We start from the raw sequence: 24,620 nt of genomic DNA, 5'->3' as shown, positions 1-24,620 counted from the left end.
GTGGTAACCATAAATACAGTCAGAAAACTTGTCTTAGTTTCTATAAAGTCCTCTGGCTGTTGTCCAGAGCAAATATTTAACCAGTTGTATTGTAATAATACCACAGCAAAATTGAATATTATTCCATGTTTTGATTTAAAAACAGGGAATCTTTATATTTAAATATTATTATTTAAAAACCATTATTATTTAGAAACCATTATAACCAATACCTCTAAGACACAATGATAAAACACATGTATACACATATAGTTATGTGTGTATGTGTGTGTTTATCTATATCCTTAGATATATCCTTGGAAAAGAAAACATTCCACAGGGGTGCATTATTTCATTCTCAACTACTTTTTGTCACAAAAAAATTGGAACACTATGAATCATTTCTTCAATAGATTGTTTTACAAAATATTATGAACAACATCAGTTTTGACAAAGCCAGCTATGGATGGATGTAATCCCAAAGGTAAAATTCACATGCTTCTAATTTTATTATCTACATATATATGAGTTAATTGGAAATTTTTCAGATAGAGTTTGGCTGAACATTCCTTTAACTTTATATATGTGACATAATTTTAAAGTCCCTAAGCTGAAGGGGAAAAACAAATAACAATGAAATTGTATCACTTAAGGTTAATAAATCAAGTATATAAGTTCCTTAAAACTTCAAAAACTTGACTTGCTCCAAAGTTATTTCAGGCAAGATAAATATGTTGACCCATTTAATGTAAACATCACAGCCCTGTAAAACCACATCTTCCATAAATAGGACTTGTGTGGATATGGTAAGGACACAGAGCAGCTTAATCCCAAAAAGTTGAGTCCTTATGGGTTTTTGGTACCCAGTAGGTGAGCAGTTACTGTTGAGCACACCTGTAATCTTCACTTTCTCTACTTATAATGAAAAGAAATGTTGAGCAATATCACTTATCAATTCAATTATTTAAAATATGCAAAGGTTAAGTAACAGGAAGTAGAGAGTGTTGGATGTATGTCGCTAAGTTTCTATAAGAAATAATGTTAATAATAGATTTTGATATTATTCTAAGAAAATGATAGCACAAATATCAAGAACACTAGCATTATTATTTTCTTTTCTTTCTCCCTTTTTAAATTTTACTTTGAGTTCAGGATACATGTGCAGAACGTGCAGGTTTGTTACATAGGTATGTGTTTACCATGATGGTTTGCTGCACCTGTTGACCCAACCTCCAAGTTCCTCCCCCCTCCCCCATCCCCCAACAGTTTCTAGTGTGTGATGTTCCTCTTCCTGTGTCCATGTGTTCTCATTAAGAACAATATTATTATTGTTAATAAAATAATTCATGAGATAAAATACTGTCAGTTTCAGTAGTAGTAAAATGATGTATTGAAAACAACCACAAACTATCTATGTCACTCTATCATTAAAATATATATTCTAAATTGGATTGCTGGCAAGATGGCCGAATAAGAATAGCTCCAGTGTGCAGCTCCCAGGGAGATCAATGCAGAAGGCGGGTGATCTCTGCATTTCCAACTGATATACCTGGTTCATCTCATTGGGACTGGTTGGACAGTGGGTGCAGCCCAAAGAAGGTGAGCTGAAGTAGAATGGGATGTTGCCGCAACTGAGACGCATAAAGGGCTGAAGAACTCCCTCTCCTAGCCAAGGGAAGTCATCAGTGACTGTATCCTGCACTCTAGTCCAGATGCTGCACTCTTCCCACCATCTTCACAACCCACAGACCAGGAGGTTCCTCCAACAGCAGGGTGCCTACAACAGCAGGGCCCTAGGTTTCCAGCACAAAACTAGGTGGCATTTGGGTAGATACTGAGCTAGCCACAGAAGTTTATTTTTCGTACCCCAGTGGCTCCTGGAACACCAGTGAAACAGAATCATTCACTCTCCTTGAAAGGGGGCTGAAGCCAGGGAGCCAAGTGGTCTGGCTTGGTGGGACCTATCCCCACAAAGACCAGCAAGATAAAATCCACTGGCATGAAATTCTCACAGCCAGCACAGCAGTCTGAGCTCAGCCTGGGACATTTGAGTTCAATGGGGAAAGAGATGTCCACTATTGCTGAGGCTTGAGTTGGTGGTTTTAACATCACAGTGTAAATAAAGCCACCACTGGGAAGTTCTAACTGGGCAGAGCCCACAGCAGCTCAGCAAGGCCTCTGCAGGCAGGCTGTATCACTAAATTCCCTCCTCCCTGGGCAGGGCATTTCTGAAAAAAGACAGCAGCCCTTCAGAGACTTATATATAAAGCCCCACTATCCAGGGACAGAGGACCTGGGAAAAGAGGTGGTTGTGAGCACAGTTTCAGCAGACTTAAACATCCCTGCTTGGCAGCTTTGAAGAGAGCAGCAGATCTCCCAGCACAGAGCTTCAGCTCTGATAAGGGACAGACTGCCTCCTCAAGTGGCTCTCTAACCCCCAGGTATCCTGACTGGGAGGCACCTCACAGTAGTGGCTGACAGACACCTCATACAGGAGAGCTTTGGCTGGCATCTAGTGAGACCCCTCTGGGATGAAGCTACCAGATGAAGGAACAGGCAGCAATCTTTGCTGTTCTGCAGCTTCTGCTGGTGATTCCCAGGCAAGCAGGGTCTGGAGTGGACCTCTAGTGAACTCCAGCAGACCTGCAGCAGAGGGACCTGACTGTTAGAAGGAAAACAAACAGAAAGAAATAGTTGAAACATTAACAAAAAGAATGTCCACTCAGAGGCCTCATGCAGTCAATAACTTCAAAGACCACAGATAGATAAGTCCATGAAGATGGGAAGAAACCAGTGCAAAAAGGCAGAAAATTCCAAAAGCCAGAATGCATCTTCTCCTCCAAGGGATTATAGCTCCTCACCAGCAAGGGAACAAACCTGGATAGAGAATGAGTATGATGAATTGACAGAAGCAGGCTTCAGAAGGTGGATAATAACATATTTATCTGAGCTAAACGATCATGTTCTAACCTGATGCATGGAAGGTAAGAACCTTGAAAGGATATGCTATTTAATAAATGATGTTGGGAAAACTGGCTAGCCATATGCAGAAAGCTGAAACTGGATCCCTTCCTTATACCTTAGACAAAAATTGACTCCCAGATGGATTAAAGTTTTAAACTTAATACCTAAAGCCATGAAAACTCTAGAAGAAAACCTAGCCAATACCATTCAGTACATAGGCCTGGGTAAGGACTTCATGACTAAAACACCAAAAGCAATGGCAACAAAAGCCAAATTAGACAAATGGGATCTAATTAAACAAAAGAGTTTCTGCACAACCAAAAAAAAACTATCATCAGAGTGAAGAGGCAGCCTACAGAATGGGAAAAACATATTGCAATCTATCCATCCCACAAAGGGCTAATATCCAGAATACATGGAGAACTTAAACAAATTTGCAAGAAAAAACAAACAACCCCATCAAAAAGTGAGTGAAGGATATGTACAGACACTTCTCAAAAGGAGACATTTATACAGCCAACAAATATATGAAAAAATACTCATCATCCTTGGTCATAAGAGAAATGAAAATCAAAACCATAATGAGATACCATTTCACACCAGTCAAAATGGCGATCATTAAAAGATCAGGAGACAATAGATGCTGGAGAGGATATGGAGAAATCGAATGCTTTTATGCTGTTGGTGGGTGTGTAAATTAGTTCAACCATTGTGGAAGACAGTTTGGTGATTCCTCAATGATCTAAAAGTAGAAATACCATTTGACCCAGCAATCCCATTACTGGATATTTACCCAAAGGAGTATAAATTGTTCTGTTTTAAAGACACACGTACATGTATGTTTATTGCAACACTGTTCACAATAGCAAATACCTGGAACAAATCCAAATGCTCATTGATGATAGACTGGACAAGGAAAATGTGGCACATATACACCATGGAATACTATGCAACCATAAAACAGGATGAGTTCATGTCCTTTGCAGGGACATGGATGAAGCTGGAAACCATCATTCTCAGCAAACTAACACAAGAACAGAAAACCAAACACTGCGTGATCTCACTCATAAGTAGGAGTTAAACAATCAGAATACATGGATACAGGGAGTAGAACATCACACACCACGGTCTGTTGGTGGTGTGGGACTAGGTGAGGGATAGCATTAGGAGAAATATCTAATGTAGATGACAGAGTCTTGGATGCAGTAAACCACCATGGCATGTGTATAACTTTGTAAAAAACCTGCACATTCTGCATATGTATCTCAGAACTTAAAGTGTAATAATTATGTATATATATACTAAATCAATTTGCAGAATTAGAAGGCCATTGGAAAACTTTTTCAGAATATTTCTTAGTGGATGAAGGACTCAGAAGGAGATGACACTTGGGCTTTTTCTGACATTAAATTTATATTTTTACTTTTACAAAAATAATATAAGGTTTTGGAAGGCCAAACAGTTTTACAGTCATACACTATGTAAACTTGCAAGGCAAAAAATTTTTGTAAACAGAAATCAAAACGTATTAAGTCTAGAAAGATTATGGAAAAACCTGAAATAGACCTGAAGAAATTTAAACTAAATAGAACATTAAAAATAATTCTCATCCTAAGGGACTGAATCCTTGAGATTGGCACCAAATTATTTGTGTAACAAAACCTATTTTCTAGTTTTTTTCTTACATTAAGGATATGTTATGAATGTTCATACAAAGTTTTACTAACCAGAAATTATTATGGAAAATAAGTCACTATTAAATTTAAATATTTTAAGTATTCAGTTTATTCACAATTCATAAAGATTTGTTTACATATGATAGGTAGATTTTTCTAATATAGTTATACTCCCATATTTTATTTAAAATTATTGTAGTAAATTAAAATGTTAGGATGTAAAACAGCAATGTTTTTCCAGTGCTTATTTTCAGTATAACATTTGGAACATCTTCTGACTCAGCTTGAAGGGATTCTGCAACATGGAATTCTGTAATCATTAATCAACGTATTGCTCTTAGACTCACTTTAATGAGGAAGTGTAACTCCATAAAGAGATTTTGAGAGAGACATAGGTAAGATGTTGGTTTCTTTTGTATATGTGTGAATTATTTTCACTCCAAATATTGGAAAACAGAATTAGATAGCTCCTGTGTACATATTAAATTCTTAATGGGATAAAGTGACTGAATCTTTCTATTACCAAGTCACATTGCTGATAAATAGCTATTTGACTTCAATAAAAACCTTGTGTTGTTTTAGAAATACCTTTTAAAAATGGTGAGAATACTTTTTTAACAAAAAGAATAAACATTTTGAGAATCATGAGACATTACAAAATAATATACAATTATTTTAAAATATTTTGACAAAATTATGCTTTGCTTACACCTGACATAAAAAATGGAGTGCAAATGACATCATTTAAAAATAATAATGTGAGATAGCTAATAAATAGGTGTCACTAGATATGAAGAAACTAAAAGAATAAGAAACCTATGCTGAGCTAAAGAAGCATGTATTAACCCAATGCAAACCTAAAAATTTTGATAAATGGTTAGAGGAACTACTAACTAGAATAACCAGTTTAGAGAGGAACATAAATGACCTGATGGAGCTGAATAACAGAGCACAAGAACTTCATGAGGCACACAAAAGTATTAACTAAGCTGAAGAAAGGATATCAGAGATTGAAGACCACCTTGCTGAAATAAGTCATACAGACAAAACTAGAGAAAAATGAATGAAAAGGAATAAAGAATAAACAAAGCCTCTGAGAAATATGGGACATCATAAAAAGAGTGAACTTATGATCAGTTGGAGTACCTGCAGTAGACAGGGAGAATGGAAACATACTTTGGGATATTATCCAGGAGAACTTCCCCAACCCAGCAAGACAGGTCAACATGCAAATTCAGGATATACAAAGAACACTGGTAAGACACTCCACTAGAAGATCAACCCCAAGACACATAATCATCAGATTCTCGAAGGTTGAAATGAAGAAAAAACTGCTAAGACCAACTGGAAAGAATGGCCAGGTCACCTACAAAGGAATGCTCATGAGACTAACAGTGGACTTCCCAGTGGAAATTCTACAAGCCAGAAGAGATTGGGGGCCAATATTCAACTTTCTTAAAGAAAATAATTTTCAACTCAGAATGTCATATCCAGCCAAACTAAGCTTCATAAGCAAAGGAGAAATAAAATCCTTTCCAGACAAGCAAATGCTGAGGGATTTCATTACTACCAGGCCTGCCTTACAAGAGCTCCTGAAAGAAGCACTAAATATGGAAAGGATAAACAGGTAACAGCCACTGCAAAAACACACCAAAATATAAAGATCAATAACGCTATGAAGAAACTGCATCAACTAGTGTGCAAAATAACCAGATAACATCCTGATGACAGGTTCAAATTCATACATAACAATACTAACCTGAAATGTAAATGGGCAAAATGTCCCAATAAAAAGACACAGACTGGCAAATTGGATAAAGAGTCAAAACTCATTGGTGTGATGTATTCAAAAGAACCATCTCACATGTAAAGACTCGCATACGCTCAGAATAAAGGAATAAAAGAAGATTTACCAAGTAGATGGAAATTTAGAAACAGAAGGGGTTGCAATCCTATCTATCTCTGACAAAACAGATTTTAAACCAACAAAGATTAATAAAGACAAAGAAGGGCATTACATAATGGTAAAGGGAACAATTCAACAAGAAGTACTAAGTATCCTAAACATATATGCACCCAATACAGAAGCACTCACATTAATAAAACAAGTTATTAGAGATATACAAAGAGCTGTAGATTCCCACAATAATAATGGGAGACTGTAACACCCCATTGTCAATATTAGACAGATCTTTGAGACAGAAAATTAACAAAGTTATTCAGGACTTGAACTCAGCGCTGGGTCAAGTGGACCTAATAGACATCTACGGAACTCGCCACCCCAAATCAACAGAATATACATTCTTCTCAATGCTACATGGCATTTATTATAAAATCAACTATGGAATTGGAGTAAAACACTCCCCAGAAAAAGCAAAAGAACTGAAGTCATAACAAAGTGTCTTTTAGACAACAGTATAATCAAATTAGAACTCAAGATTAATAACTCACTAAAAAATACATAATTAAATGGAAATTGCACAGCCTGCTTCTGAATGACTCCTAGTTAAATAATGAAATTAAGGCAGAAATCAAGACGTTCTTTGAAACAAATGAGAACCAAGGTTTAATGTACAAGAATCTCTGGGACACAGCTAAAGCAGTGTTAAGAGGGAAATTTATAGCACTAAATGCCCACATCAGAAAGGCAGAAAGATCTCAAATCTATACCTTAAAATCACAATTAAAAGAGCTAGAGAGGCAAGAGAAAGTTAATAAAAAAGCTAGCAGAAGACAAGAAATAACTCAGATCAGAGCAGAATTGAAGGAACAGAGACACAAAAAAACTTTCAAAAAAATCAATAAATCCAGGAGCTGATTTTTGAAAAAAATAACAAAACAGATGGACTGCTAGCTACACTAATAAAGAAGAAAAGAGAGAAGAATCAAATAGACACAATAAAAAAGAGGTTAAAGGGGATATCACTACTGACACCAGAGAAATACAAACAACCATCAGAGAATACTATAAATGCCTCTACACAAATAAACTAGAATATTTAGACAAAATAAATAAATTACTGGAAGCTTACATCCTTCCAAGACTAAATCAGGAAGAATTTGAATCCCTGAATAGACCTATAACAAGTTCTGAAATTGAGACAGTAATTAATAGCCTATCATCCAAACAAATCCCAGGACCAGACAGATTCACAGCCGAATTCTACCAGAACTACAAAGACGAGCTGGTACCATTCCTTCTGAAACAATTCCAAACAATTAAAAAGGAGGGACTCCTCCCTAACTCATTTTATGAAGCCAGCATCATCCTGATACCAAAACTAGAAAGAGACACAATAAGAAAAGAAAACTTCAGGTCAATATCCCTGATGAATATTGATGTAAAAATCCTCAGTAAAATATTGGCAAACCAAATCCAGCATCACATAAAAAAACTCACCCATCATAATCAAGTTGGCTTCATCCCTGAGAAGCAAGCCAGGCCTCAACATACACAAATCAACAAACGTAATCCATCACATAAACAGAACAAAGGACAAAAAACACATGATTATCTCAGTAGATGCAGAAGAGGCCTTTGATAAAATTCAACATCACTTTATGTTAAAACTCTCAATAAACTACATATTGATGGAACATATCTAAAAATAATAAGAGCTACTTATGGCAAACCCACATCCAATACTATATTGAATGGGCAAAAACTGAAAACATTCCCTTTGAAAACCAGTACAAGACAAGGTTTGGAAGTTCTTGCCAGGACAATCAGTCAAGAGAGATAAATAAAGGGTATTTGAATAGGAAGAGAGGAAGTCAAATTGTCTCTATCTGCAGATGACATGATTGTGTATTTAGAAGACCCCATTGTCTCAGCCCCAAATCTCCTTAAGCTGATAAGCAACTTCAGCAAATCTCAGGGTACAAAATCAATGTGCAAAAATCACAAGCATTCTCTTATACCAATAACAGACAAACAGAGAGCCAAATCAAGAGCGAACCCCATTCATAATTGCTACAATGAGAATAAAATGCCTACGAACACAGCTAACAAGGGATATTAAGGACCTTTTCAAGGAGAACTACAAACCATGGCTCAAAGAAATAAGACTGGGCAAAGGATATGAACAGACACTTTACAAAAGAAGACATACATGAGGCCAACAAACATATGAAAAAATGTTCATCATCACTGGTCATTAGAGAAATGCAAATCAAAACNCCTATGAGTGAGAACCTATGATGTTTGATTATCTGTTCTGTGTCAGTTTGCTGAGAATGATAGTTTCCAGCTTCATCCGTGTCCCTACAAAGGATGCAAACTCATAATTTTTTATGGCTGTATAATATTCCATGGTGTATATGTGCCACATTTTCCTTGTCCAGTCTATTATCGATGGGCATTTGGGTTTGTTCCAGGTCTTTGCTATTGTAAACAGTGCCACAATGAACATATGTGCACATGTGTCTTTATAATAGAATGATTTATAATCCTTTGGGTATATACCCAGTAATGGGATTGCTGGGTCAAATGGAATTTCTAAGAAATAATCATTAGAGTGAACTGGCAACCAACAGGATGGGAAGAAAATTTTGCACTCTACCCATCTGACAAAGGGCTAATATCCAGAATCTACAAAGAACTAAAGCAGATTTACAAGAAAAAAAAAACCCATTCAAAAGTGGGCAAAGGATATGAACAGACACATTTCAAAAGAAGATGTATATGAGACCAACAAACATATGAAAAAATGTTCATCATCACTGGTCATTAGAGAAATGCAAATCAAAACTACGTTGAGATACCATCTCACACCAGTTAGAATGGTGATCATTAAAAAATCTGGAGACAACAGATGCTGGAGAGGATGTGGAAAAATAAGAACACTTTTACACTGTTGGTGGGAGTGTAAATTAGTTCAACCACTGTGGAAGACGGTGTGGGGATTCCTCAAGGACCTAGAGACAGAAATTCCATTTGACCCAACAATCCCATTGCTGGGTATATATCCAAAGGATTATAAATTGTTCTACTATAAGGACACATGCACATGAATGCTCCTTGCAGCACTGTTTACAATAGCAAAGGCCTGGAACCAACCCAAATGCCCATCAATGATAGACTGGACAGAGAAAATGTGGCACATATATACCATGGCATACTATGCAGCCATCAAAAATGATGAGTTTGTGTCCTTTGTAGGGACATGGATGAACCTGGAAACCATCATTCTCATCAAACTGACACAAGAACAGAAAATCAAACACCACATGTTCTCACTCATAGGTAGGTGTTGAACAATGAGAACACATGGACACAGACAGGGGAGCATCACACACTGGGGTCTGTCTAGGGTAACTAGGGGAGGGAGAGTGGGGGGTGGGGAGTTGGGGAGAGATAGCATGGGGAGAAATGCCAGATATAGGAGATGGGGAGGAAGGCAGAAAACCACACTGCCATGTGTGTACCTATGCAACAATCTTGCATGTTCTTCACATGTACCCCCAAACATAAAATGCAATTAAAAAAAAAGTGCACAAACAAATGGAAAAATATTCCAGCCTTATGGATAGGAAGAATCAATATTGTGAAAATGGCCACACTGCACAAAGTAATTTATAAATTCAATGCTATTTCCATCAAACTACCATTGACATTCTTCACAGAATTAGGAAAAAACTACTGTAAATTTCATGTGGAATCAAAGAAGGCCCCATACAGCCAAGACAATCATAAACAAAAAGAACAAAGCTGGAGACATGATGCTACCTGACTTCAAACTACACTACAAGGCCAGTAGTATATAACCAAAACAGCATGGTACTGGTACTAAAACAGACATATAGACAAATGGAACAGAATAGAGACTTCATCTACAACTATCTGATCTTCGACAAACCTGACGAAAGTGAGAAATAAGAAAAGGATTTCCTATTTAATAAATGGTTCTGAGAAAACTGGCTAGCCATTGCAGAACACTGAAACTGGACCCGTTCGTTACGCCTTTTACAAAAATTAACTCAATATGGATTAAATACTTAAATGTAAAACCCAAAACAATAAAAACCTTAGAAGAAAACCTAGCCAATACCATTCATGACATAGGCATGGGCAAAGACTTCATGACAAAAATGCCAAAAGCAATTGCAACAAAAATGAAGATTGACAAATTGTATCTAATTAAAGAGCTTCTGCACAGAAAAACAAAACAAACAAACAAAAAAAAAACTATCATCAGAGTGAATAGGCAGCCTACAGAATGAGAGAAAATTTTTGCAACCTACCCTTCTGACAATGGTTTATATCCAGAATTTACAAGTAACTTAAAACAAATTTACAAGAAAAAAAAAAACATCAAAAAGTGGGCAAAGGATATGAACAGGCAGTTCTCAAAAGAAGACATTTATGCAGCCAACAAACATATGAAGAAAAAAAAAGAAACCTCAACATCACTGATCATTAGCAAAAAGCAAATCAAAACCACAATGAGATACCATCTCATGCCAGTCCAAATGGGAATTATTAAAAAGTCAAGAAACAATAGATGCTGGAGAGACTGTAGAGAAATAGGAATGCTTTCACACTGTTGGTGGGAATGTAGATTAGTTCAACCACTGGGGAACACAGTGTGGTGATTCCTTAAGGATCTAGAACCAGAAATTCCATTTGATCCAGCAGTCCCATTACTGAGTATATACTCAAAGGATTAGAAATGATTCTATTGTAAAAACACATGTACATGTATGTTTACTGCAGCACTATATGCAATAGCAGTCATGGAGCCAACTCAAATGTTCATTAATGATAGACTGGGTAATAAAATGTGGTACACACACACCATGGAATAGTACATAGCCATAAAAAGAAATGAGATCATTTCCTCTGCAGGGACATGGATGAAGCTAGAGGTCATCATTCTCCACAAACTAACACAGGAACAGAAAACCAAACACTGCATGTTCTCACTCACAAGTGGGAGTTGAACTATGAGAACACATGGATACGAGGTGGGGAACACCACACACTAGGGCCTGTTGGGGGATGAGGGGTAAGGGGAGGGAACTTAGAGGATGGGTCAATAGTTGCAGCAAACCACCATGGCACACATATAACTATGTAAGAAACCTGTACATTGTTCTCATGTATCCTGGAACTTAAAATAAAATAAAATAATAATAATAATGTGAGAAAGATAATGAACACAGGTGTCACTAGATAAGAACAAACTAAAAGAATCAGAAATCTCTCCTTGGAAAATAAAACAAAGCAAGAAAAAGTATGAAACAAAGATGGCTTTGAACTTTTAAGAGCAAAAATAGGTAAATGAAACAAACTTTGAAACATAAGATTTAATTAATATTTGGCACTTGAAAGATGTCTTGGTAAATGGAAATAACCACTTTATATAACATACGGCGAATTTATGGGAGTCACTTTCACAAAAGGATACATGTTAAAATATTGATAAACAATAAAATGTTATTAGCAAAAATAAAAAATAAAATTATGTTTTTATATATGATTATCATATTTTTTAAGACAGGAAGCTGGATTTGAAGTTGCTGGGATTAGCTTTGTTGATGTCAGTGACTTCCTTCTGATGTGATCTCTAAGGCATGTTTATAGACAGAACTAGGAATGGCTGAACCTTAGTTCCCACCCAGAGCTGCTACACTAAAATCTAAGTGCACAGCCTGTAATGTCTCTTAAAAATCACCAGGGAATTAAAGTCCTATTATCAGAGGAAAAGATAAAAACATATTTTCAGAAGCTCATAGTTTAGGAAGGGACTAAACTTTTTATGCTAATTTAATTCTAAAATGTTACAGTAAAAAAGGAACTATGTTAATTTAAATTACTTAATAACATGTAAATTATTTAATAAAATTTTTAAGAAAAAATATTTTAAAAATGAAAGCAGATGTAAATATAGTCAGAAAAGTGCAGAGACGCCTCATTTTACTTAAGATGGTACTGTGGTTTGAACGTGTTCCCAAAACTTTATTCCTTACAAACTTAATAACCAAATTTATATGTTGCTAAGAGGTGGGCACTTGGGAGGCAATTAGAATTGGATAAGGTCATCAGAATGGGGCCATGTGATGGATCTAGTAGCTTTATAAAGAGAAGAAAAAGACCTGAGTTACTAGGCTTGCTGTCACTCCTGTGATGCTTCCCCCTGTTATGCCACAGCTGGAAGACTCTCACCACACGCAAGCATTATGCTCTTGGACTTCCCAGCCTCCAAACCCATAAGCTAATAATTAAACCTCTATTCCTTATCAACTACTCAGTCTGTGGTATTCAGTTGCAGCAAGAGAAAACAGATAAAGACAAGTGGCCTCCCTAAAATGTAACTTTTTAAAAAAGTGGTTACTTTGGTGTTCTTAATAATCATTTCTACTAATGCCTGTCATTGATATAAAATTCTACTGTAAAATGATTCTCCACATAAATTTCAGTCTGCTGGAAATATTTTTGTCTCTCCCAAATATTTAGCATTTGCCTAATAATGATATCAACATACTCTTATATCATGTATTATCTTCTGTTATATCCTAATTAATGTATATATTATATATTTCTGTACTTTTTATATTAGTTTATTTTGCTTTTATTTGAAACCATATTAATAAACATGCTAATTTTGAGCATCTCTTTTCTATTAAAAGTGTAAGCAGTTATGATAAAAGAAATAATAATATTAGATATAGCTTTCCAAACACAAATACAGTAAATACGGGCTATGTGAAAATATAATAATATTTGATATTGAAATATGAGGATTATAAATAAATTGACAGATTTATTTAAGATGTAATTATTCCATTATTTTAATTTTTAAAAGAAATTTTTTTCCTATTTATGTCTTTGTTATTTCACTTATTTTTGGAAGTATTTCTTCTTAGCTGTTCTTAATTCGAGCACAATTTTAGCACCGTCTTAGAACATTTGTACAAGCCTGGTTGACTTTAGGGGTTTCTGTAATGATTTACTGCATTGCCTCTACATGAGGCAGGTTTGTTTTTCCTTGTTTGCTTGTTTTGTAATTCTATTCATATAGAAAATACAGACATGGAATAATTTTTAATACAATCAGATTTAAAGAACACCTGCAAGTGAATTACAGGTATTTATTTCTGAACTGCTTGGTAACTACCATTGTGATACCTCATAACCTCTCACCCTCATAGTTTAATGTGTGTGTACCTTCTGCAAACAAGAACATTAGGGCATTTTCCCACATAAACACAATGCAATCACCAAAGCAAGGACTCTGATGTGGTCTAGTCCTTGGACTTCATTCATGACTCACCAGTTCAAAATCCTCTGCTGCATGCGGTTGTTCTGACTTGCTAGTTGCCTTCAGTGGTAACAGTGCCTTGATCTTTCCCTAACTTTAATGACTTTGACACTATTGAAGAAAATAGGACATTTATTTTATAAAATATGCCTCATTTGGGCTTGTTGGTCATTTTCTCGGGACTAGAATAGGTTAAATCACCTTAGATTTGGTTAGATTACATTGGCTTTCTCATTTACATTACATTAGATCAATGCTTCCTCCTAGTTAGATTTCATTTATACACTGCTTTAGCAGGAATGTCATGGGCCTGCTATTCTGCTAATTATGATAGCCTATCATCATATCAGACGTGCAAAATTTTTGATGTGTGGCATTAATGAAGCGTTCACCCTGATCAATTTATTAAGGCTATGCTGTCACATGTGTGCCCTGTAATGTTCTTCTTTCTTCTTCCATAATTACAGTAAGTTCTTTCTGAGGAGGTACTTTGAAACTATGTAAATTCTCTGTCTCTTGTCAAATTTTCCACTTACATAGTTTTATGAAGATAGACTCACGGTTTCTTATTTTATTTGTTGGGTTATAATCCATTTCTAACATTTATTTTAGCCCACCCTTGCTCAATTTGTCCTGAATTTGCCCAATGGATGCTCTTGGAAGTAGCTTTTATGTCTTTTGATCTGTCTCCATCATTTTCTGAGCACCTCTTTATTTTCTAGCAAAGTAATACGACTTAGCCTCATCTTTTACTTTCTATACCACAACCCAGCCATCAAACATTTATCTACAGAGTTTTGGCTCTTTGTAGTGAATAATATTGAGAAACAGAGAGCTTTGCTGAGTGTGCTCCTTGCTATTGAGAACTCTCTGACCCCAGATATTTTGGGGACAGAGTAAGGTACAGCTGAACACATATATATGTACACACACACACATACACATAGGTACATATAAACACATACATTGCAAACTGAGGTTGCATATAAATATTTCTAATTCTAATCCAATAACTCAGAGTTTATCCTAGGCTTCTTTCTTTCTGTGTTTATGACTCTCATCTCTGACAGTGAGAAATAAGGCTCCTATTTCAGTTTCCCCATAACATATCTACTTAGTTGATCAATCCCTCTTCCTCCTTCCCCATCTCCCACCTACTTTCACTCTGCCCAACCTCCTCATTCAGCCCTGCCAGCCATGTTTTGTTTTTGTTTTTCTAAAAATGATTCTAGAAGAATATCAGTGTGACGTTATTGTTCCCTATGTATACTTTATTCAAACATTTAAACTTATATGTCATGTCCGGCTGAAAAACAGTATCATAAAAAAACTAAAAAATAATCCTTATGGTCCAAAGACTTATTCTTGCTAAGTCTAATGCTCGCTCTGAAAGGGACAGGTGTTGAATATCCCTTTCCTCTGCCTCACTCCTCCTGGCCCACTGGCCATACCCTTGTTGACCAGAAGTTGCCCCAGGAGCACTCCCCTCTGGCCCCTTCAACACCATATCACGTTGGATTCAAAAAGAATTTTTAAATGGGCAAGCTCAGTCTCTCCCCACGCTTGACACGCTTTAGTGGCTATCCTTTGTTCCTCAGATAAGGTCGATGTGCTTTATTATGGCCGTTTCCTATGATCTGTTCCATCCAAACACCAACACCAACCTCATACCCAAGCTGACTACAGCTGCAACAATCTTGTTTGTATTGTTGAGAGGACACACGCTTCTTTGTACTTCTGGGAAAGTTTACATATTACAGGCACACAGAAAGTACTCAGAGTAACTGTAATGTGAATTAATAGACAAAAAGGCATTCACAAATCAGTTAACAAATTGTCAATCTTTACAACACCCTATGCATCAAAAGCTGCATTTCACAGATGAAGAACTGAAGTTAATAGTGCCCAATACACTTGTAAAGGGTAATGGTTTCAGTAACGGAAGTGGCATTTGTTGCCAAGTTCCTCTTATTCTGAAACTTTTGCTCTCTCATCAGCACCAGGTTGGCTCTCTGGTTCCCATTTTTTCCCCCAATTATCAATATTTACACTGAGAGAGAGAAAGAGACAGTGTAGTAAGCGTAGCATAATGTATAAGAGTGCAGAATTTTGAGACATTGCAAGTTTCATATCTTTAGCTCTGAAATTTACTAGCTATGTAAACTTAGGCTATTAAACTTTTTGACCTCAGTTTCCATATCTGTAAAATGGGAATAACAATAACTGACAGATTACATAAATATAAACTGAATTCATATACTAAGCACCAAGGACAATACCTGGCACTTACATGCAAGCTACATATACCAGATGAACTTTATTACTTCACTTTTGTTATTACTGATGTAGCTTCAATATCAACATATCAGAAGGGACAGGATTTTTCTGATTAGTGGTCACAGGCCAGTTGTTCTGTGCTCCAGATATTCAAATCTGACTTTTAATTAGCCTCATCTGAAATCTACCACTTGCACAGTTTGCATCAGAAATGCTACGAGGGCAGGGTTGTAGAAGAATCTTCTGATTTGCTCACCAGTCCCACCAATCTCACTGGCTTCCTTATCAAACTAATCATTTTCCAACTGCTGATCCTGACATAGGAGAAGGCCAGAATGCAATCTGCATACAGGAAAATAAGCCATTGGGCATCGAACATAAGCCATTTGGCCATAGCCTCGCCTCTATTTTTATGCTACATGAAATTTTTCTTTGGGAAAGGGGGAGCTTGAAGGATGGCGTTATATGTTTAATGTCAAGCCATAAAGCATAAAGCACCAGCATTGTACTTACTAGTGGGAGGGGCTTCCTTAATTACATACAACAACTGAAGGTAGATTTACATTGTATTTGATGTCTGAGAATACTTATCTCCAGGCCTCACTAACCTATGTAAACATTTTCCCAAGTAGAACTTCACACACGGGGGCCAGTTAGGAGTTTGAGGGCAAGGGGAAGGACAACATTAGGACAAACACTTAACGCATGCAGGGCTTGAAACCTAGATGGAGGGTGGATAGGTGCAGAAAACCACCGTGGCACATGTGTACCCATATAGTAACAAACCTGCACCTTCTGCACATGTGTCCCAGAACTTAAATTAAAAAAAAAAATTAAAGTAAACTAAGGCTTATAGAAAATTTTAAATAGAAAGTTAAAATGGGAAGTAGTCTTTGATTTTAATTTGGTCAGAGTGTAAATATTACAGGCACTCTCAAAGACACTTCTGGTGGCAGCGTAAGTTAAGATGACGTTTACAGGAGGCAATTTGGTCACATGGATTTAGTATCTTGAATATGTTAAAATATTTTTCCACATGGGATTTGCAAAGCTCAGAATTTAGACTAAAGGAAATAAGAATTTGCATAAAAGTCTCTGAGCAAAGATCAGGCTTTCCTACGTATTATTATTTTGTCTCATTGATTTATTTACTATTTTTGTCTCCTTTCCTGATTTACTTAACATCTAATAAAATTCAAGCTCAATTAAACTGGCGGGTTTTCTGCATTTTTCTCAGCCACATAACAAGTGCTGAGATTACCTGGTATCTAGCAAACACTTAATTTTCTGTTTAACCGTTCAAAGAATGATTGTTGTGATAAGCCTGATAGCAAGGACAAGTCGGGGGAGAAACCTAAATGTAAAACTTTAAAGTAGACTCAATGAATACAGCCAAATGATGGGAGAGACGAAATCTATCAAAAAGTTATCGGTGTTTTTTAAGAACATTGACTGTCATAGAAAAAAAAAAAATCTCAAGCCATATTTTTACACAGAAAAGCAGATCATGAATTGTAAAATCTTACTTTGTCAAATATTTTAACAGAGATACAAAATATTGAGTGTTTATATGGCGATGGAGCTAAACATAATTTTTATTATTTCCTTTAAAATTTTCCTTTTTAAAGTACTGTAATAAACTGCATTACATTCTAATGTTTAAATAGCTTTTTTTTAAAGAGAAGATTTTAAAGAGCATGTAACCACTTGGAAAGTGGTTAGAAAATAATTTAAGTCTAATAAGAATATGTAAATATGTGTGCATAATAACTATGAAAAAGTTACGTTAGTGTATAGACAGAGAATAGACAAATGAAGCTGATTATGTTGAGGCAGTTTCCTTTCTTTCCCTCACTTCCTCCCTCCTTCCTTCCCTCCCTGCTCTCCCCTCTCCTCCCCTTCTCTCCCTCCCTTCCTGCCTTCCTGCCTCCCTGCCTTCCCTGACCTTCCTTCCCTTCCCTCACTCCCTCCTTCCTTTCTTCCTTCTTTCCTTCTTTCCTTCCTTCTCTCCCTGTCTTTTCTTCCTCCCCTTCCTTCACTGCCTCCCTTTGCCTTCCCTTTCTTCCCTCCCTCCCTCTCTCTTTTTCCTTTCTTTCTCTTCCTTCCTTCCTTCTTCTCTCTTTTTCTTTATGTCCTTCTTTCTTTTCTAATTCTAATTCCATGAGTAGCTTTGCAAAAAATACACAATTAGAAAGCTATGTCATTAGCCATTTTGCCAATTATTTCAGAAAACTGGAGTTGGGTATGATCTCCTTTTCCTCAGATAGTGGTACCTGTTTTAGAAATCGTCAGACCCTTCTTTACTAACAATACACTCAAGTATTTCAGGGTATCCTTAAACCATTGTTCCTACAAAATAACTCAAAGCATGTACAGACATGAACAATCAATGAGTTATATTTTTAGTTGGATTTTGTACTTCAGAGAACTTCAGCTTTAATCCAAAATTGTCTATAAGGAATAGAAACTATGAACACTTTTGAGGTAATTATATTTTGTCTCTCTGCTGTCAGATACTTTTGAGGCATTTTATTATATTTAAAAATTTTCAGCACTTTTTGCTCTGCTAAGTCTTTAGCCAGAAGAGAAAGAGCTAACATAAAGCACAGGGAAATTAGTTCCCCTTGGATACAGAAACAAGGTCAACCTGCGGCAGGAATTTAATTATCAGTCTGTGGGGAGTCCAAGCATACAAACTCTACAGTAGAAAATGAATATATATTAGTCTTCAGGTTTTATAGGTTCTTCCAATTTTAATTCTTTAAAAAATTCTATGGAAACCATGCGACATTTTACAGAATTTGTGATAGCTTGCTATTGCAATAATCCTGTGGATGGCATGAAATTCAACTGATAAATGACAATCGTATGTTCTTTCACATACACAAAAAGATGGTCAAGCCATGAGATTAAGAACAAAATAACAAAACTTTTCTTTGCTTTTATCTTTATATTTTCTACACTTTCTAATTCCAGGTCTTACCCAAATCTTTCTTTTTTGCATTTCATTGAGAAAAAAAAAAGAATTTTAAAATAGTGGCAACAACCGATATTTAAATTCAGACTACTTTCAGCTGAACTTTCTGAACTTTCTTCCTCCTCAGTGAACTCCTGCGGAGCTTCTCCCTCTTCCCTCACCCTCAGCGGGACTGCAGTCTGCTTGCTAGCTATTTAAGCAGGTAGCTGAGTGCTAGTGCACTTCTGTGCATTCTGTATTTTCTTTTTCTTGTCTAGTTTATTTTCTTTCTCTTTCATTTGTCTTTATCTTGTCTCTTCTTTCATTCCATGAATCATTTGTTTTTGTGGGCTACTTATGAGCCCAGAGGTGCTATTCACTGAAGAAAAGCCATTCAAATACGGACTTATTACTGATCATACCTTGAGGATTTTGCACATAATCTCATAAACCGAGAATGTTTTCTCTGCTCTCGTCCAGTCCCAGGTGGTTACCTTAAGCGATAAGAAAATAATGTGTAATTTGTTTGAGAAAGTTATTTACCACTCTATTTGATTTGCATAAATATGGTGAAAAATAAGCAAAACTTTCACAGATGTGTCTATTTAGTCTCTCATCTGTGAAGCTATGTTCATAAAGGACCCTATATAATACTCTTGTTTCCTCTATTCCAAGCTTTGTCACCATTTGTCTTATGCTTTCAGCAAATGATTTATGTTATGTGCAACAGTTCCCATGTGCCCAGTGTCCTTAGGTATCTTAAATAATGTATATATTCTCAACATATAAATACTAAATATTTACATTCCACAAACAGATTATTTTTTTCTCTATTTATCAGTTAAATACAGACAATACTAGACCTCAACACAGCTGTATTTTTTAAATATGCATAATTTATATTAAGAAATTCCTGGATGACTGTGACATTGCAAACACACCAAAATCACAATGCAGTTATTTCACTTACTTAGGTTGGAAACGTATATTTACTTGTCTTGTCAAAGAAATTATTCAGAGTAGGAATAAAGTAAAATATATAAATATTAATTTTTCCCTGTTTTCCTAGTGCTTTACACTTTGTGTAGACACAGGCATTTAAAACAGCAGCAAGTCAGACCTGATGATTACTAAATCCTATGTATCATTTAACCTGCAAGAGACTGGTCTGCCATGTGCTATTTATATTCAATAAATATTTATTGAGTGTTTTCTGTGCTGCAAAGTACATGTTTCCAAAAGCAAGACTTGAGGTCCAATAGGTATCTATACATATTTAATGCAAATCTCAATAACTCGAATATAGAGTATAATAGAAGATAAAAACGCTATTGATTTTACTTAGAGAGACCTGTACAGCATAGATAAATATAGTTTTACTGTCATAAATGATAGCTTACCAGAATGTATTTGTGATGTTTGCTAAGTATGAAATCCTCTAATTTAAACGAACAACCTGAGAGTTAACATCATCTTATGGAATTACCACTAGGGCGAGATAGATTTAATAACAGCTAGACAAAATGCTATCACTTTGAGATTTCCTATTATTCTTTGCTAATAATAAATTACTAGTAATTAAAAGTACTGAATGCATTTTTAAAAGCTTTCGAAAGATCCTTTGAAAATAAGTTTAGCAAACATGTTCATTCATGTAGAGCTCTAAAACAGTTTACTCATTCTTTATTCCACTTCTGATATATTAATTTATTTTCATTCAGTGAACAAAATACACTGATGTATGCTTGAAAATGTTTCTTAAAATATCCTTTCCCATGACTTCATGGGATTTTTAACAGCATTATAATTTGATCCATTATTTTATAGGTTCACTATTTATAAATAACAAATTTCCAGAGTTTTCCAGGGTGATAAAGCCAATGTTTACATCAGAAAATGTATTTTTAGTAAGTTAAATCAGATAAGTTGGTTTCCATGTTTTTCTCTATAACGTTTTTAAAACTATTGATAGTATACTATTTGATGTTGTTAAGTTGACGTCAATCTGTTGCGGTAATATGGAAAAGACCAATACATTTGGATAAAACACTTACTGGAGGTGCCAGAAACTTGTACAGACATGAGCCCCTCAGAGCCAGGAAGGTTGGGGAGTACACTCTGTCCTGAAGGGGGTCTTGCTCCCGGGCCTCACACCAGCCCATGTAGACAATCTGCAAGCAAATGGAATGCAATCAACTGTCAAAAACTTTTTATTTTAGATATCTCATGTCTAAAAGATATTTAGATATAAATATCAAAAATACTTTAGATATTTTTCATGTAGTATTATAAACTCACATAAAATTATCACATTGATGGACGCAATAAAGTACATTAAGCTAGATTTACCTTCAGTAAATGAATGTAAACCTCTCATAAGAATTTCTTATATGTTTCCAGTGTTTATGCCATCCAATCTGCCATGGATTATATTTCCCACTCTACCAATTATTACAGAAAAAATATTTATTTGTAATAGAATTCATTGATGGATCCCACCTGCTTACCAATCCCTGACATTTTATTAACTGGGAATGTGCTCAATACACAATGTTAAAGTGAGTAAAGGAAGCAAGTCAGAGAGACCTCTTGCGCATTACCACTAAGGCGGTGCAGTACTTCTCCCCTGTGCCTGACAGGGGAGAATTATAAATGTCCTCCTTTAATCACTGACCTTCAATGAATACAATTTATGCTAGTGTATTCCTATATTAAATGGCATTAAAACTAACTCTTTAGCCGCTAGTGTTTAAACATAGGTGGATCGATTTCCCCAACGAAGATTTTGTGAGATAAGCCACTCCTCTCTTTATGATCTGGTTTTTGTGTGAGTGAAACATATACATAAATAATAAATGATTATGACATTTCTAACAACATATTCATGTGGCTTCCATTTCTTTCTCATCACAACTCTATGTGCAAGGATATATTTCTCACTTCATATAATTTATATTGGCTTTATGGTTGGTGGAGTTAATTCCCCCCCTTAGACATTTTTTTTCTTTTTGTTTTTTGGCTTATGAGATCTTCTATCATCAATAAGATATTAATGAACATGACACAAGTAGAGTTAGTTTAGTATCTTGTGCTTTTGCCATTACTATGAAAAACTCATACCTAGGATAGGAACATGTATAGCAGACCAGAGCCCAGCTTAACACCTGGACGAAGCCCAGCTAGCTTCATGCTGGTGGCTAATGACAAACAGCTCACTTTCAGAGAGAAAGAAATATTTATTGTTGTATTTCAGCTAGAATGGGGGCAGTTTGTTGCACAGCATTAATGTGGTAACAATTGACAAATAACAATGCAAGGATTTGAAATGCAAGTATTGGAATATTACTGTTGTCTATTCACAGATCCCATCTTCTTTCCATTAATTATATTTACCGTCTAAAATAATTAGACGGTTCACCATCTCATTATCTCAGTTTGTCTTACAATAAGGCTCTGAGACATAAAGTCCCTGAATTAATGAATTAAGGGATTGTGATTTAAATAAATTAGCTTAACAAATGAATCAAACTTGGTACAAGTTAGAATTTGAATTTGAACCAAGATGCCTTGCTCTTCTAATTATCTAATGTATTCTGTAATCTTTTAGATTACCAACATATGCATTATATAGAGATTTTACTGGTTAATAATAACATAATAAGAACCAGCTATAATAATTGATTATTTTGTATTGCTTATATGGTCAGGTATAGTTGATCAGATAACATGACAGTTTTGAAAGAGTAAATGAAATGTAATAGATAACCATCCCATAAAGAAAAGCATGACTTGGTTTAATAAATATTTAATGTGTCAAAATAATTACATGAGTTAAAAATGAGAGGATATGACAGTTTACACTTCCAGTAGTTGCATACTAGAGAATATAGACAACCCACCATCTAATGTTGCCTTAGGAAACTGGAAAAAATATGCTTAAAGCTCTAGATATTTTACAAGATATTAAAGAACAAAAAGGAAAAAATTTCAGTAATCTGAAAATTGAGAGAGGTTTATCATTAATACAAATGTGGGAAGAATTTTTGCCATGTAAGCACTTTCTATACAGAAATGTCACATGAGGGACTCAGCTACACTGGTGAATCTCACAGGTTTAGATCAAAATATTAAAGTACAGGATTCTCCACGTGTGAAGGTCTTAGTAAACATGCTTTGCTTTTAGTTAAGATCAGAAATAATAACATCCTAATAACAAAGTTAAGGCAGATGTCATCAAGCCCTTGCAAAGACTGGAGCTCAGATTTAAGCCGCTAAAATGATCTGGAAAACGTCAAGCTTGAAATGGTTTATGATGAACCGGGAGTTCTCTCAGGCTCCTGACTAAAGAAGATAGAAATCCTTTCTGAATGACAATAATATTACTTGTGTCAATAGATTTTCATAAGAACTGTTTCTTGGAACAGAATAAAAATAACCAAGAATATAAGGAAATAAAACTTCATAAACTACATCAGGAGAAAAACATGACAAATAAAAACAATAGACAGCAGAACTGAATATTTAAGCATTTTAGGTATTGAAATTTTCTATTACAGGCATTAATTTAACTAGGTTTGCTATGTATAAGAATATAAAAGATTGAAACTTTATCAGAGTACACGTGAGAAAATAGATTATAAATTGTTCCCATTAGAAATTAGACAAATATTTATAACACATACAGTTGGGTTTAACAATATATTAAAAAAACAGCTAAGAAATAATTAGTGAATAGAAAGATGGCTCAGTAAAAAATTTCTAGAATAATGATTGGAGAGACAAAAGTTTGGGAAAACATACATGAGAAGAAGAGAAAAAGTTGTTACAGTGAGAAATATAAAACTTCCCATTTGACTCCCAACCCAAGCACAACAAAGAAAGGGAATGAACAGAAGGTATATTTAAAGAGATGATGGTGAAGAATTTTCCCAAATAGATAAAAACAAGTGAATACACAGGTTCAGAAGACAGGCAAAACAAAAGCTAGATAAATATAAACACGCCAAGGCACTTCAGCATGAGTCTTCAGAAAACCAAAGACAACAAAGAACATAGTAAAAGTGACAAGAAGACAGAAAAAAACCCCAAATATATTCCCTTTACAGGAATAATAATTGGATTGAAAAGTGACTTCTCAAAAGAAACAAGAAAAAATAGAATATTATGGAACGTGAACTTCAATTATAGAATAAAAATGACAGCCAATCTGAGATGTTATGCATAGCAAAATTATTTTTTTAAGATGAAGGTGACGCCGGGCGCGGTGGCTCAGGCGTGTAATCCCAGCACTTTGGGAGGCCGAGGTGGGTGGATCACGAGGTCAAGAGATCGAGACCATCCTGGTCAACACGGTGAAACCCCGTCTCTACTAAAACTACAAAACATTAGCTGGGCATGGTGACGCGTGCCTGTAATCCCAGCTACTCAGGAGGCTGAGGCAGGAGAATTGCCTGAACCCAGGAGGTGGAGGTTGCGGTGAGCCGAGATCGCGCCATTGCACTCCAG

The 24,620-nt window shown here is 35.5% G+C and overlaps 1 protein-coding gene across 1 annotated transcript in view; it reads right to left on the bottom strand.

Moving 5' to 3' along the window:
• SNTG1 (syntrophin gamma 1) overlaps positions 1 to 24,620 on the bottom strand; it is a 610,136-nt gene that overhangs the window by 78,074 nt on the left and 507,442 nt on the right. The window contains exons 14-15 of the mRNA XM_017531764.2: positions 21,170 to 21,286; positions 19,538 to 19,609 (exon numbers count right to left, since the gene is read on the bottom strand). Coding sequence (XP_017387253.1) covers positions 19,538 to 19,609; positions 21,170 to 21,286 — 189 coding nt within the window. The remainder of the gene's footprint in view (positions 1 to 19,537; positions 19,610 to 21,169; positions 21,287 to 24,620) is intronic.

The sequence above is a fragment of the Cebus imitator genome, unplaced genomic scaffold (assembly GCF_001604975.1).
Source record: "Cebus imitator isolate Cc_AM_T3 unplaced genomic scaffold, Cebus_imitator-1.0 Scaffold73, whole genome shotgun sequence".
NCBI lineage: Eukaryota > Metazoa > Chordata > Mammalia > Primates > Cebidae > Cebus > Cebus imitator.
Note: the sequence above shows the minus strand (reverse complement) of the source record. Positions and strands in the feature narration are given on the sequence as shown.